This window comes from Vicia villosa, unplaced genomic scaffold (assembly GCF_029867415.1).
Source record: "Vicia villosa cultivar HV-30 ecotype Madison, WI unplaced genomic scaffold, Vvil1.0 ctg.002074F_1_1, whole genome shotgun sequence".
In the NCBI taxonomy this organism is placed as follows: domain Eukaryota; kingdom Viridiplantae; phylum Streptophyta; class Magnoliopsida; order Fabales; family Fabaceae; genus Vicia; species Vicia villosa.
This window is the reverse complement of record NW_026705829.1, coordinates 15,675-30,565: the sequence shown is the minus strand read 5'-3', so window position 1 is coordinate 30,565 and position 14,891 is coordinate 15,675. Positions and strand designations below refer to the sequence as shown.

Genomic DNA, 14,891 nt, shown 5'->3' with positions numbered 1-14,891 from the left:
ACTATATACAACTCAACAGACTAAATTTTTGACACACCATGTGTCAAGCAACATATGCTGCTTCGACACAAGGAACTATAGTTTAACACACTTAAAACAATGTTAATGGATCAAATTAAAAAAAAATGACCGAAATTGTTGCTTTGGTATACATACATTCGATTTTCTTTTATAGAAATTAAACTTTATAAACATAATTAAAAATCATATTAATTTAATTGTTTTGTTATTATTTTTTCTATTACTACTAAATCATATATAATTTAATATTACCTTTCCTATAAGACAAAAATTCATATATTTTTTATTTTTATTTTTTTTCAATTTTTAATTATTTTATTATTATTATTAATTATGTATTATATTTTTAATTAAATTAAAAACCAAATTTTTTAAAATTTTATTTAAAAAAAAAAAGTGAAAAACAACTGAATGGGCGGGAAGAGTCCGCCCATTAAGTCATGGCATGTCAGAATTTGCCAAAATTTTTATTGGGGCATGGCAATTTGAGAATATAATTTTTAGGGTACTTTAATAAAAAAACTTAAGAAATCCGTCAAAAAAAGTTGGTATTTTGTATAAAGTTGAAAACTTACCCATGAAGCTCGTTAACACCAAAAACAGATTTAATCACATGGGATCCAAACAAATAAAACTATAATTGGATACTGTTACATCTTTCAGTGCTGGTCAGACAAGGTGACACAAATATAAACAAGGAAACCTATACATGTTTCTGTAATAACCATTACTAAGCAGATTATCATTGCCTCTTTGCCAATGTCTTCCTCAAGCCTTTAACGATCTTTGCGAACCAAACCAAGTTCATAACAGATAGCACCATTGGCACAATAATTACCAATATCTGCCCGATGATGTGCATATGCTCAACCTGTTGAATAATTGAAGAATAGTGATTCTTAGTTGTTAAGCAGGCATGGTGGTATAGGCACAATATACTGCACTGTAAACACTGATCCTTTTACCTCCACTACATGATGAGAGTATAAATTGTAGTTTTGGTTGATAATGAGATATGTAGATGTTAGAGAATGATATTGTATGAAACAAATAGATCCATAATCTAAACCAGTTATCTTCCAAGATAAAATGCAGATACAACAGCCATTAGCATATTCATCTTTGAGAGTGAAGAAGAATAAATAATTGATCTTAATTGCATGAGAGATTCACTGTCAGCCTTGAATATTTATAGAAATAGGATTACAATCAAGACCATTAATTATAGGGATAGGAATAAGTGTCTGTATCTATCTAATTATTTACAATCAGAAATATATGTAGATGATAAAGGAAAGTAAATCAGGATAGTCTTTCAATATTTGTCAAATACCTTTGTGACTCCATGTCATGTCTTCCTCTCATATTCTGTATACCCTATCTCGAAAGATATATTATGTGGTCTTACTGATTTGCAATTACCAATTATCTTTAGTGATTTTTCTATTTCAAATTCCAAAATTTTAGGGCAAAATGAATAGCTTTGATCCTCCTTTAGTGTTTCGAATATTACTGAAAAGTGAAAACAATTCCATGGCTTGAAGAGAAGCCTTGTCAAAATAGTTAGAGTTTCTAGTGTGTAACTATGACGTTAGTATTGTTCAAAAAGAAAAACTATGAGTTAAGAAATTCTCGTTGTGAGCTTAGCCTCTCATATTTGCATGGTAAGGCTTGTCAATAGACAAATAATGATTTCGACCCTTTCCCTAACCCTGTCCCGTGACAAGTGCTACATAGCATAATGTTTTTCCTTTTTTCTTTGAAAGGGGTACGAAAGTAATTCCTTCACTGCTCCGTGACACATTTGATTTAAGTATCTTGTGTTTCATTATCTTACCTTTAGTAAGTTTCTTAAATTCTTCACTACCTAGCTTTGGTGCTTAAGGATTGATAAACTTAGCACCTTCTCTATCTATCCTCTAACTATACTATTGCTTCATTCACTCGCGTCTTATTATTTTGTTTAACAAATCTTGCCACCAGAGCAGCCCCTGCAAAAGAAGACACATGCTCGACCGTCGTTATCTGATGCCTCTGATATTCCAGCTGACGAATTGCCACCTTCATAAGCTCCATCACCCGCCAACACAGTCAGAGCGTCTTTATAGCGTGTGAAAGTCATTTGCCACACTCTGCTCATTCGTTTGAGCCACCAACAGTTCCTGCCCTTGCAATTTTTCCTCCCATTTCTATTGGGACCCCTTCCGGCTTGTGATCCCATGTTTGCGTTGTGTTCGGGAAGTTTCTTTTCAGACCTTGTGTTTTTCAGTTTTTCTACTGTGTTTCTCTCTTTGGTATTATTGGAGGTCTTTGGCTGTGATTCCATGTCCGGAACCCCTACTATTGAGTCCCAAAAGACAGTTACAAAGGATGATTCCACTAAAAGGGGTTTGATCTCTTTTTCATTCCACGGAACACCCACTATCACAATTGAAAATTTGAATGGTAAGAATTATTTGAATTGGTATTCATGTGTTGAGCCATGGTTCTTGGAGCAAAGTCACTTGGATCATTTTACTAAGGCTTCAGAGATTGATGCTTAGTTAAAAGATGATTTGGAAAGGGTCATTATCAACTCGTATCTCTTGTAGAATTTTATTAAGCCACGTATAGGACATGTTAAGTTTGGCATAAGGCTAAAATCTTTAAGCTAACAATATCCTGTTTGTAGTTTGGCTACCCTTCAGATTACTTGCCTGATCAAGATTTAGCTAAATATTTAGCTCGAGCTCAATCCACTATTGACAAGCTCGGACTTATATTGCTTAGCAATGATCTTGTGGCGAAGCTTGACAATATGCTCATGGAGTGTATCATTCCTCAGTCTTCCTAAGGAGTATGGTCCTATCTAGGATCAAGCCTTAAAAAATGCCACCATTCCTACGGTGCAACAGCCTATTAATCATATCATTCGAGTTTCTTTACAAGGTGATAACATCTAGACCTCCTCCGAGTCCCCTGCACTTATGTTTAATTCTAGTGATTGTTGTAATGGAGATTGAGGACGTGGTTGCAGTCAAGAACATAGTATAGGGTATAGAAGTAATCTCCATTCCATTGTACTTCTTGTAGGAAAGATGGGCACACTCCTTACACAATATAGACAAAGCTAAACATGGAAATATGAAGTGTTATCTGATTCCTTCTCAAAAAATCAATTTGATAACAAATCACCCCACTTTTTGTATATGATATTGATAAAATGCTCCGTCCGTTTCCTAAAACAATGGTTAGCTATTGGAAAATTAAAAGCTGAACTAAAATATAGGATAGTTTAACCCTCTGCATTTCCTTCATATAGACTATACCCCTCGAGCACACTCTGGTATGAAGCATACTTTTAATGCCTTAGGCACACTCTAGTGTCTTCTTATTTTTAATGCATACAAGCATGAAAATATAAACGGTATATTTTTTTTTAATTTTGATTTTAATTAAAAAAAAATTTAACTTGATATTCAGCTTTGCGACAGATTAATCTAAGGGGACCAATCCCACCATCCACTTGTGGGGTCCCTAATTAAAGTCAGAACAAAGCTCTGTATGGATTGGCCTAACTAAGAAATTGTTAGCACCTACCGAGATTCGAACATGAAAACTTGAGAAGAGCACACTCTCAAGACCCTAGCCTTCACCAACACGCCAAATTGAAATGAAAATAAGCTACACCAAAAATATATTTTCCCTTTTTATATATTGTTATAGAATATAGATTATGTGTTTATAGAATTAATCATGTAATCTAACCAAAAAAATATATTCAAATAACAGCCTTCCCACCACAAGCTATCCTGGTATCCCAGTTTCGATGATTGCCGTTCCGCACCGCTATACGGAATTAACAACAGTTTAAGTGAGATTGTAATCCTATTTGAGTTTTAAATTTTAAATTCAAATATAGATATATATTTTAAAAGGCTAAGAATTGAAGTCAAGATCTACAACCTGTTAAGCACCACATACAAGAAAATTTTCAAATCCAATGTTAATTGTAGTTACCTGATCAAAGTGCAGGTACACATGGTAAAACATGTAAACGAACAAAAGTATCCTTGCAACCTGCAAATAGACGATATCGGTAAGCAAGTCCAATAAGCCCAGAATGAGAATTATATGTAATCAACATGAAATGATATCTCAAAATACGGATACTGCAACAAACATGGCAAGAGCTATACAAATGTATTTCAAACTGCAGCGATTTAACCCACCATCCAAGCAAGGAATATTACAACCCCATTGATGAGATAAGCTTTGGATCTTTTCAAACCAGCTACGTCGAGATACCTTCACAAAAAGAAAAAGATTACATGACGTGTTAAAATTAAGTAATAAACCTAGAAGAGCAAGATTACCATCTCAAATTGACTCCTGGAGTAGTTGTTTCGGAGATCAGGACCATGTATGTGTAAAGCTGCCCTTCCCCACTCAACATTGAATACGCTACTGCTACTAATGAAAAGAGATGATGAACCACCTGAACCAATGTTAACATTAAGTGAAGTTAAATCCCGGCCTTAATCATCTCCTGCTAAGTTCCTCCTATAAATAAAATGTCCTAAAATTGAATAAGAGCATTCAACTACATAAGACAGTTAGCTTAAGCAATGCAAGCTAAGAAGATATTATGCTTACATACTCATATCCACCAAGAGAAGGAAAAAACCAAAGGATCATCGCTAGATCAAAAATGAAGTAACCAACAGAAACCTGTGGAAACAAATATCAAACATAAGATATAAAGACTTCTTCACCAGATAAAAAAAATGTTGGTCACAAAAATGAGATGTTAAAATGTGATCAGAACGATGTAGGTTATAACAATTCAAATTTTGATCTGAATCATTATGAGAAAAAAAAGTACGAAGAATATGAATTATTAAGTTCCATTAGATCCCAATCATCCATTCTAATCACAACCAAAAAAAAAAGAAGCTATGTGATTTATATTTTTTTTTGCTTTATAGCACCGGTTTAGTCCGGTTCGGGGGCGAGTTCTGGCATCAAGTGGTTCCATCCCCCTCCCGATCGCAGTTGCGGGGGATCGAACCGTGGTTCTCCCTACCAAGTCCAGCGCCAATCACCACTGGACCAACTAACGATTGGTCAGCTATGTGATTTATATTAAATAACATAAACTATAAAATGTGCACCACAGCAACAAAGGATCACCTGAGTAACAAACAATCAATGAAAATAGTTTCATAAGCAAAACAAACATTCTTTGACCATAAACGTTGAAGGCCAGATAAAAAATATTAATAGATGACTCACAATTTCATACTATGTTTATACAAGTTAACAAGATTCTTTTATAATTTCATATACTTGGAAGTCCTAATCCCTCACCTGAAAATGGAATTTATTGATCTATCATAGCAAGTCACAATGCCAAAAATAAATAAAAACCTAAACGAATCGAACAGTGTCCTTGCTACAATGATGCAACAGATAACATTTCTTAATCATATCAGATTCCTTGCCTAGCTAATTTATGTCTGACTAAGTAGTTTTTCTGTTTCATTTCTCATCATGTAATTATACAGTACTTGAAAATTAACCCGGGCAAGTAATTCATCACCATTTTATAGTGTTAGTTAGTACTAAATCTAAGGCAGAAAAACCAAATTGTAATCAAGTTGGTGTAAATCTTATATAAACCTCACACAAATAAACTCTATATCCTCATTTCAGTCACTTGACAAATTTTATTTTCAAAAACATCCCTTCAGTTCAGATTGACATAACTACAAGATACATTGTTTTTCACGTGTCAGATTTATATGTAATGCAGAATTTTCTTTAGACTCGCAAGCCTATATTTGACAAAACTTCACAGGTTAAATTTCACTCTCGCAAGAGATAAAACATAACTATACCTAATTAGCAGATCTAGTTTTCACTTGTGACTAATTCTGTAACCTAGAAACCCAAGATCAAAATCAAAATATTTAGACTCCAATAATTTCGGAATGCAGCTTTTGCTATCACAGGCTCTAGAACTTGTGTTTGAACAAAAACCCATGTAAGATAATAACATAGGGAGAATAAAGGTCACCCGTAGGTTTATCTCAGATACGATATTAGTAATGGATGGAACTCAAAGGAGAAAAAAGGAGACCATTCTTACCCCAAGTGCAAATGTTGACAAAGAAGAGTTTCGAACTGTAATAGGATCAGGAGACTGGTTGTCAGAAAATAAATTTGAGCAAAACACCAAGTATAATGACATAGCTGTTATGAAAATTGAATGAATAGTTGATACAGATCTGCACAATAATAGAAGTCCATAAATACTCTATATCATGAGCAACAAAAGAAAGATATTTTACACTCAAGGAAACATCCGGTTACCGGTTATTCCACTCAATACGTTGGATTTTTGAGAAGCTGGAATAGGTCTTAAAGTAATTAGTACCAATGAGATGAGTAAGATCATAGATCTGAAAAACAAGCAACGCAATATGTAAAGTAGCAAAATAACAATAATATCACTTGATTATCATATAATAAGAAAACAGAATGACAGCATACTAATATATAAAATACCAGTTTGCAAGCAACAATGCCACCAATAACAGAAGTATATGGAATCAAAGAGTCTGCTAGTATATAATCCTTCACAAACATATTAGCCTGATCCTGGTAAGATTTAAACGACACCATTTCATTCGAGTCCGACATTGTAGCACTATCCCCTTGGTTGAGAAATCTTTTATAGACAGTTTTATTTTGCTTTCCCTTTAAGTCACCTATTCTGTATACAAACACAGTTTTAAGACATGGTGATAAAAAAATGAAACACGAAAGGATGAATCACACTATCGCTTATTGTTGAAAGTGATTTAAGTTACCGATAATATTAACCTTTATAGAAGTTATTTGTATTCAGCTCAGAAAAAAAGACAATTTGAAAATTCAGTCGACAACTGTCTGTAGTGTAGCAAAGAGACTGATTCTGCAAATAAATTTTCCGTTAGATGAAATCAAACTGTTTCTAGGAGGAAAGAAGACGGTCAGAGAAAATTAAGAAAAAGTTTTGTTTATCTCAATATATAGAAAACAATACAGAAGGTCACACCACCAAAAGAAAAACATTACTATCAAAGAGCTTTCTAGCTTCTAGCATCTCTCTCTACCTATGAAGCACTGACTTGGAAACACGACACTGGTAATAATTTGAAAAAATGAAGAAATGAAATGTAATCACAAATGTCGGTGTCAGTTTCAAAAACTGACGCAGACACACCTTTTTTCAAAAGGTGTCGGTGCGACAAAGCTTTCTATATATATACTTTGCACGACAATTCTGAGAGAGGAACCATCCAGCTCATGAAATTGAATCCATAAAAAACAATCTTATCCTAAACCAACATAAACGCGTAAAAAGCAAAAATTTCATAACACGTTTTCTCATTGATCCCACCAAAATCATGCTCGAATTCTCAAATGTAACAGCTCAGCAAATGAGAAATTTTATAGATCCTCCAACCCACAGTAAAAAAGTAAAATCATTTATATAACTGAAACTGAAACAAAGAATCACTCATCATAAGAGCTAGCAGATAAAGGGGAATTCTAACATTCTTCAATCTCGAAACACTAACAAACGGTTGCACATATTATCGATAATAGTGAACTAACTAAAATCAATCCTTTAATCAATTACAACTCTAAACAATGATGCTCAGAAGAAAAAAATTAGGTTTAGTCCTGAGTATCAGTAACTAGTACTCAAAGTAACTATTATTGAAATCAATCATTTAACACAACCATGGTGAGATAAAAAAATGATAAGTACATTTAAAAATTAACAATAAATAAATGCTATACAAAAAATAAAAATCATCATCATTTAATAATGAAATCTCAGAAAGTTTTATTGCTATTCAAAACAGTGACATCATCCATGATTCAATTAAGGTAAAAAAAAAATAAAAATAGAAACTTTTTGGTACATGAAAATAGAACCATATAATCTAAATATCCAAATCTTCCAATTGATCCATTACCACTAACCAACACATTCATTTCCCATTTCACAAATTTCAATAAATATTATAGAAAAAAATCATTTTTCAATTAAACTTGAGAATATATGAAATGCCACATTGAGAGTAAGGAGGAAAACATCATACCCAGTGAAACGACAATGTGATTTGGGATTTTGCGAGTTTGTGTTGGATTGAAACTTCGGAGGAGTGGCGATCTAATGCTGCGTCGATTTGAGATGAATTGAGAAACGCATTGATTGATTTGGGAGAATTTGAGAAAACCCTAGAATGATGAAGATCATGAAAAGATTGTTGGATTCACATGATTTTGTTACGTAACTGTTAGCAAAGTGCCAACCGCTAATTTTATTCCCCATGTTTTTTTTTTTTCAGGTGATGGGATAATATTACTATTATTCTTATCTTAACATACTAATATTTTCAAGAGTGTAAAACATTTTTACACATACAACCAATCAAAATGTTTTAATTTGCCATTTAATTTCAATTTTTTAAAATTAAAAATAAGATTTATTCTGATGTTTAAAAAATGAGATTTATTCTGATGCATGTCTCTCATTGGTTGACAGTGTAAAAATACTTTACATTGTCGGTGCATTTCCTTTTTTTTCCTATTTGAGTTTAAAGATAGTGCACCGTCAGTGTAAAACATTTTTACACATACAACCAATCAAAATGTTTTAATTTGTCATTTAATTTCAATTTTTTAAAATTAAAAATGAGATTTATTCTGATGCATGTCTCTCATTGGTTGACAGTGTAAAAATACTTTACACTGTCGGTGCATTTCCTTTTTTTCCCTATTTTCAAACGAATTAATACTATATAGTAGTATTGATTATTAAATTAGATTAATATTTAATGAGCTGTGAAAATTTTAATTTTACACATTCATGAAATTATATATACAAAAAATCATTTTTTATGCTAGTTTTAAAAATATTTTAGTAAATATTTGGCATGATTTTATTAGATGTATATGTGTAAAAGAATTTAAATCTACTACATTAAATTAAATTAGACAATTTCTGAATAGATCCCATAGATCTCTTAGACACCATGCAAAATTTCAAATTTGACATCTGCTTTTATAGATGCACATTAGAAAGCACTTTTATTTTGCACTCCTTCTGTAAATGCATCTAGAGAACCGTTAAAATATAGTATAACAAAGTTAAATTCAACTTATTCAATTCAGCAATTTTTCCGTAGATGCACCTACGGAGTGTGGTGAAAACAGAGTGTTCCGTAGATGCATCTACAGAACATTCTGCTATATTTTCAAATCATGTTCATTTCACTCCAAAACTTGATGTTTATTGCAAAATTGTAAAATTAAAGTAATACATTTTAGGGTTAAATAAGTTTTTAGTCCCTGTAAATATGGCACTTTTTAAATTTAGTCCCTGCAAAAATTTTCTTCGAACTTTGGTCCCTGCAAAATATTTCGTCACCATGGTTAGTCCCTCCCGTTAGATTCTACTAACGGAGGGTGACGTGTACCAGATACGTGGATATTTTTTTTGTCTGATTCGCCAGCGTGGATATGATAAGGGTAACCTTTCAGACTTATCATATTCACCCACCAATATCAGCTTTCACTATCACTCCCTCTCTCCCCTTTTCAAAGCAAACCCTAGAATCTCTTCTCGAACATCGTGCTCCCAACATCCCAACTGCAAAGCTTTCAATTTGTGGTCCCAAAACGAAGCATCACGTGGTCCCAAAACGAAGCTTAGTGGTCTTTGTTTTTTACTTTCAACTGTGCGTGGACAAGGTATGACCTACCATCCTCGTGTTCCTCATTTTTCATTTTCTGGCTATATTCTAATGTTAGTGGTAGTTAAACAAACATTAACTACTATAGGACAAAGATTTTGACTATGATACCGTATCTATTGAGTACAGCATTTGGATTTTGTTGTCGTATTGTATTTCCCTAATTAGAAATTGTATTAAGTTTGGGTCTGTTAAATGTACAGGAAATGTCTAAGTTTAAAGTAGTTTTCTACACAGGGGGCAAGTTTGTAAAAGACCCTGAACTGAAATACGATAGTGGGGAAGTGTATGCTTTTAGTGGTCAAGACCTTGACTATTGGTCTTTCTTTGAAGCATGTGATTTAGTGAAAAGTATTGACCCTGAGTTTGATTTTAAGACGGTTAAGGTGTGGTGAAAACATGAAGAAGGATCGTTTGAAGCTGATTTAAAACCATTCAAAGATGATGGAGATTCGTCTGAGTTGGCTGCTTATACTGTTGCAAATAAAAGTGAAGTTGAGATATATTGTGAGCCAAAACCATATGAAGGAGACCTCACTTTTATCGACATTGTTAGACAAAAAGGGAAGGGTAAGTCTTGTGCATTAGAGAAAGAACCATTAGGTGAATGCAGTGGAGAGTCATGTGATGAGTCTGTCAGGGATGTACACTTTGATGACAGTGAGGAAGAAAGGATGAATGGGTTTGAAGATGACTTTGAGGAAGTAGTTGGTGTAGGTGTTACCAGTGAAATTAGGAGTCCACCTGTTACAAACAATGATGTCCCTAATGAACCAGACAATAACATGTTTATTGCAGAAGAGATGGGCAAGGCACATGTAATCGAGGAGGAATACATGACAGGTGAATTGGATAGTGGAGCTGATGATAAAGTGGAAACCAAGACAAAAAAGTCGAGGGCAACTAAAAGTCAACAATCTGAAAATGTTGTTCCAGTCACTCAAAATGTTGTTCTTGAAACAGATGCACCTATTCCAACTGAAAATGTTGTTCCTAACACAGATGCACCTATTCTAATTGCTCACAATGCTGAAGTTGAAACAAATACTAACATCAATGATTCACAGTCTTCTCTTTTAAAGTATTGTGGTATAGATGTTGACACATTGGCTAAGAATGAAAGTTGGCATATTTACAGGGACCTCATACATATTTAACCTTACATTTTAAAGATAATAGTAGGTAGACCAAAAAAATACATCGTATAAATAATGTCGGTCATAATGTCGAATACATCATCAAAATAACATACATAAACAAAATAAAAATACAGGCATCACAAACACAACAAGCATCACTAATGTGTCTTCTAGACATCATCATGCGCCTCTCCTTTGCCTCTGGCCCCGCCTCCGCCTCTACGTGTACCACGCCCTCTACTAGCTCTGCCTTCAGCGTCAAGTGCTCCACCATTCCTGGCATGATGTCTACGGTACAGAAATGCCTCATCTGCCAGCCTAATTATAACATCCAGCACACGCCTCTGCTCATATCCCTCAGGAATAAACTATATGCAATGGCTCCCAGGCCCGTGTTAGCTATCTGACGACGCTGGGGAAGAAGATCCTGAGTGTGGTCCAACTCAGCCTAATGAGTCCGCCGAAACTCCTCGTGGGCTGGTTTGGACGAATCTCTAGGTGTGGTGGGAAGCATGTACGGGTGTGACACTCTGTAGTACCATGTGATCTACCCCTCGGTACAACTCTAGTCGTGCTTTGCTATCACCGCCCGAGCCTCTTCAGGAACCATGTGATGCTCTCACTCTACAAATACCTCATCTAATTGCCAACGAGTCATGGCGATAAGAGCGAACACAGTAGGGTCGCAAGGTATCGTCTGTGTGTAGCCAAACTAACGCATGACACGCTCTAGAAGATAACGTACAATAATGGTCGAGTTGGAGGCCAACCATCCAGAGTATAGTGATATCTCATCAAACATAACCGTCTCACAATGATCAGTATAATAGTCATATTTGACGTCCTCGACAGCCATGTGATCAAGTCTGCGCCTATAAGGATCTGGCATCTGGTTCCCTCTGAGAGGGCTAAATGCACTGGCACGCGGCATGATCTCGGTGTAGGTAAGTACCTCTCCCTATCCAATAATGACTGGGAAGTGCTATAGTATCCAAGCCTGAAAAAAAACACGGTTATTTTAATGTACTATCACAAATATATAATGAGTAGCAGGGTATAAGATTGTTAATACCAAAAGGGTACAGCTGTCTGCCATTGTCCTTGCCTTTCACATGCATCCATCTCCGAGTCTGTAGTATATGTACGCTGTAACGCCCCGAATTTAATTAATTTTTTAATTAATTATTTAATTAAATTAATTAAGGATTTACTTGTTAGAATTAGTCGAAGTTGAGAGTTATCGGTATTATTCTAAGAGACGTAATTGGATTAATATGTTGATTGGAACTGTTAAGTTGATATTCGAGTAACTAGTCGATTTAATCGGAGGAATAATATTAGAAATAATATTATTATATTGGACTATTTATTAAATTGAATATTTAATTATTTATTCGTGATTTATTGGCTGATATTGTGTTACGGTGATTTAAGTTGCTAAGTCGGTATTTAAGTTGGTTTAGTCGTAGAATTATATTAGAAATAATATAATTGAAACATTATTAAGTATTTTCCGAATAATTGTTGAATTTTTTGTTTAAGCTGATAAGTTGATAAGCGGGTAAAGAGTCGATTTAGTCGGGAGAAATTAATATTAGAAATAATATTAATTTTCAGAGAATATTAATTAATTAAGTTGTAGAAATAATATTATTAATAATATTATAATTATATAAGACTATTTATTTAGTGGGTTTAGTTATTGTGTTAATCGTGAATTATTGGTGAAATTTGGTGATGTTTCGATGAATGTGATGTCTTGAGGTGACGTGTTGTGGGGTAGAGTGAAGTGAAATAATTATGAGGATTATTTAAATGATTTTAGATAATTAAGATAATTATTTATAATTTTTAATTAGTAGAATGGAGTATTATTGGTGTTAGAGATAATAAAGGAAAAATAGCAAATTGTAGAAGAGTAAGTGAGGGTAAAAGAGGTAATTCATAATGAGGAACTTTATAAAGAAAAAAATTAGAGAATGAGAAGGGAGTTTTAATCATACGTGAAAGTGAGAGAAAAAGGGAGAAGAGGCTAAGGCAGGAAGAAGGGAGGAACCCATTGAGGAAGAGGAAAAAGCTCATCAATCTAAGGTAAGGAGTGTTATCTTGATTATTATAATTGATATAAGGTTTAGATAGTTGTGGGTTTTGTGGTTAGGTTTTGGTTGTTTGTTGTTTTGAGTTAATTTGTGAAAATTGATCATAATTGATGTTATAATCTTGTTTGGATTTTTGTATAATCTGTGTATTGAATTGATTCAATGGAGAAATTTGATTTGATATTTTGCGAGTTTTGGATTGAGTTATATGGATTTGGTATGTTGGGGTTTGAGATTTGGGATCAAAATTAATGTGTTAAAATTCATGTTTTAGGGTTCCAATTCACTACTATATATTAGGTATGAATCAATATGTGTTTGTTTCATGAAAAATAATTGAATTGGTTGGATTTTAAGGGAAAGATGCATAAAACACGTAGCTGTTCCTGGGCAAAAATCTGGTTTTGGGAAAAACTTCAAAAATTCATATCTTTTGATCCGTAAGTCCGTTTGAGTCCTCGTTTGAAGCGCTAGGAAGCTAATAATGTGTATTTTCTTATAAAAATAGTTTCATGTTCTGGAAATAAATTTAATTGGTGTGTAATGAGGTTTTGTTGTGTCAGTGTATGATGTCGGTGTTTGCGATTTCCGAAAACTTACAAAACTCATAACTTTTGACTCGGGTGTTCGTTTGATACGCTGTTTGGACCGTTGGAAAGCTAAAGTTATTTTCTTTCTTGTAAAACTATTTTTAAAACCAGTAGCATAATTTTTGGTAAATCGATATGACTTTCCGTGCGTAATTTTACTTAAGTTTTGAGAATGTGTGGATTTTCTCGTACGTTTATGTTGTTTTGTCCTAATTATGGGCAAGTTTTGGTTGGAGGCCTAAATAGCCAAAGTTGAAATGTTGATTATGTTGTTCTGAGTTGCATTTGTTGTTGTTGATATTATTGGTTGTATGTCATTCATAATGTCGCATACATTGCATTGTTTAAGTTGGCCTTTATGGCATCCGATTAAGTTGGACTTAATTGCAGCTGATTAAGTTGAAAATGCCTCGATAACCTGACATATATTTAAGTTGGGAGTTTTACTCTGATGGTACCACATGCATATTCATAGTTGAGTCGCATGTTGTGTCGCATTATTTATGATGTTTATGTTGACTGGGTTTGTTGAAGTGATTAAGTCGTTCATGTTGATTAAGTTGATTAAGTTGTTCATGTTGATTAAGTTGATGAAGTTGTTTTATGTTGATTAAGTCGATTAAGTTGTTTATGTGGTTTATGTTGATGAAGTTGCTTATATGATTATGTTGATGTTGAAGAAGTTGAATATGTTGTGTATATTTGTTGAAGTTGATGAAGGTGTTTATGATGATTTTATAGTTGAAGTTGGTTATGTTGATCAGGTTAATTCTAGTGATCACGTTGTAAATGTTGATATGTGTATTGATAAGTGGGTTATATGAGTATATTGTTGTCCTACTATATTTATTCCTTACACTTTTTATAATGATTTTGATTTCTCACCCTTTCTGCTGATATTTCCCTTACCATGGGAAATGGGCAGGTACTCAAGAATAGCAGTGGAAGTTTGAGATAGTTCTTGGTGAAGTCTAGTTATTATTCCGCAGTGAAGAGGGTCTTGCTCTGATAAATGTAACATTGGGTCGTTGGGGATCGTTTAAATTAAATTATATGTTGATGATGTTGTATTTGAAGTGTTTTATCTTGTTTTAAAAATGATTTAAACAAAATTTATGAATTATGAAGTTGATGATACATTTTAAATTGAAGTATTTTAATAAAGATGTTTTTAAATAAATTATTTCTCTGAGATGTTGAAGTATAAATTTTGAGAACCCGTGTTACGGAGCAGGATGTTTTTATTAA

General features: G+C 33.6%; 1 protein-coding gene across 3 annotated transcripts; it reads right to left on the bottom strand.

Annotated features, from left to right (window-relative positions):
- Positions 1-599: 599 nt before the first annotated feature.
- LOC131637710 (uncharacterized) lies at positions 600-8,408 on the bottom strand. 3 transcript variants are annotated; one of them, XM_058908316.1, is made up of 10 exons: positions 8,160-8,408; positions 6,889-6,979; positions 6,571-6,778; positions 6,376-6,464; positions 6,152-6,290; positions 4,657-4,731; positions 4,377-4,498; positions 4,233-4,308; positions 4,021-4,080; positions 600-892 (listed from the first exon to the last, which is right to left on the bottom strand). In XM_058908316.1, the coding sequence occupies exons 3-10, from the start codon at positions 6,703-6,705 to the stop codon at positions 764-766; spliced, it is 825 nt and encodes a 274-aa protein (XP_058764299.1). In that variant the 5' UTR covers positions 6,706-6,778; positions 6,889-6,979; positions 8,160-8,408; the 3' UTR covers positions 600-763. The 3 variants fall into 3 exon arrangements, with proteins under 3 accessions (XP_058764299.1, XP_058764300.1, XP_058764301.1); XM_058908317.1 differs by having other exon boundaries at positions 6,571-6,773; XM_058908318.1 differs by lacking the exon at positions 6,889-6,979.
- Between the last annotated feature and the right edge of the window lie 6,483 nt (positions 8,409-14,891).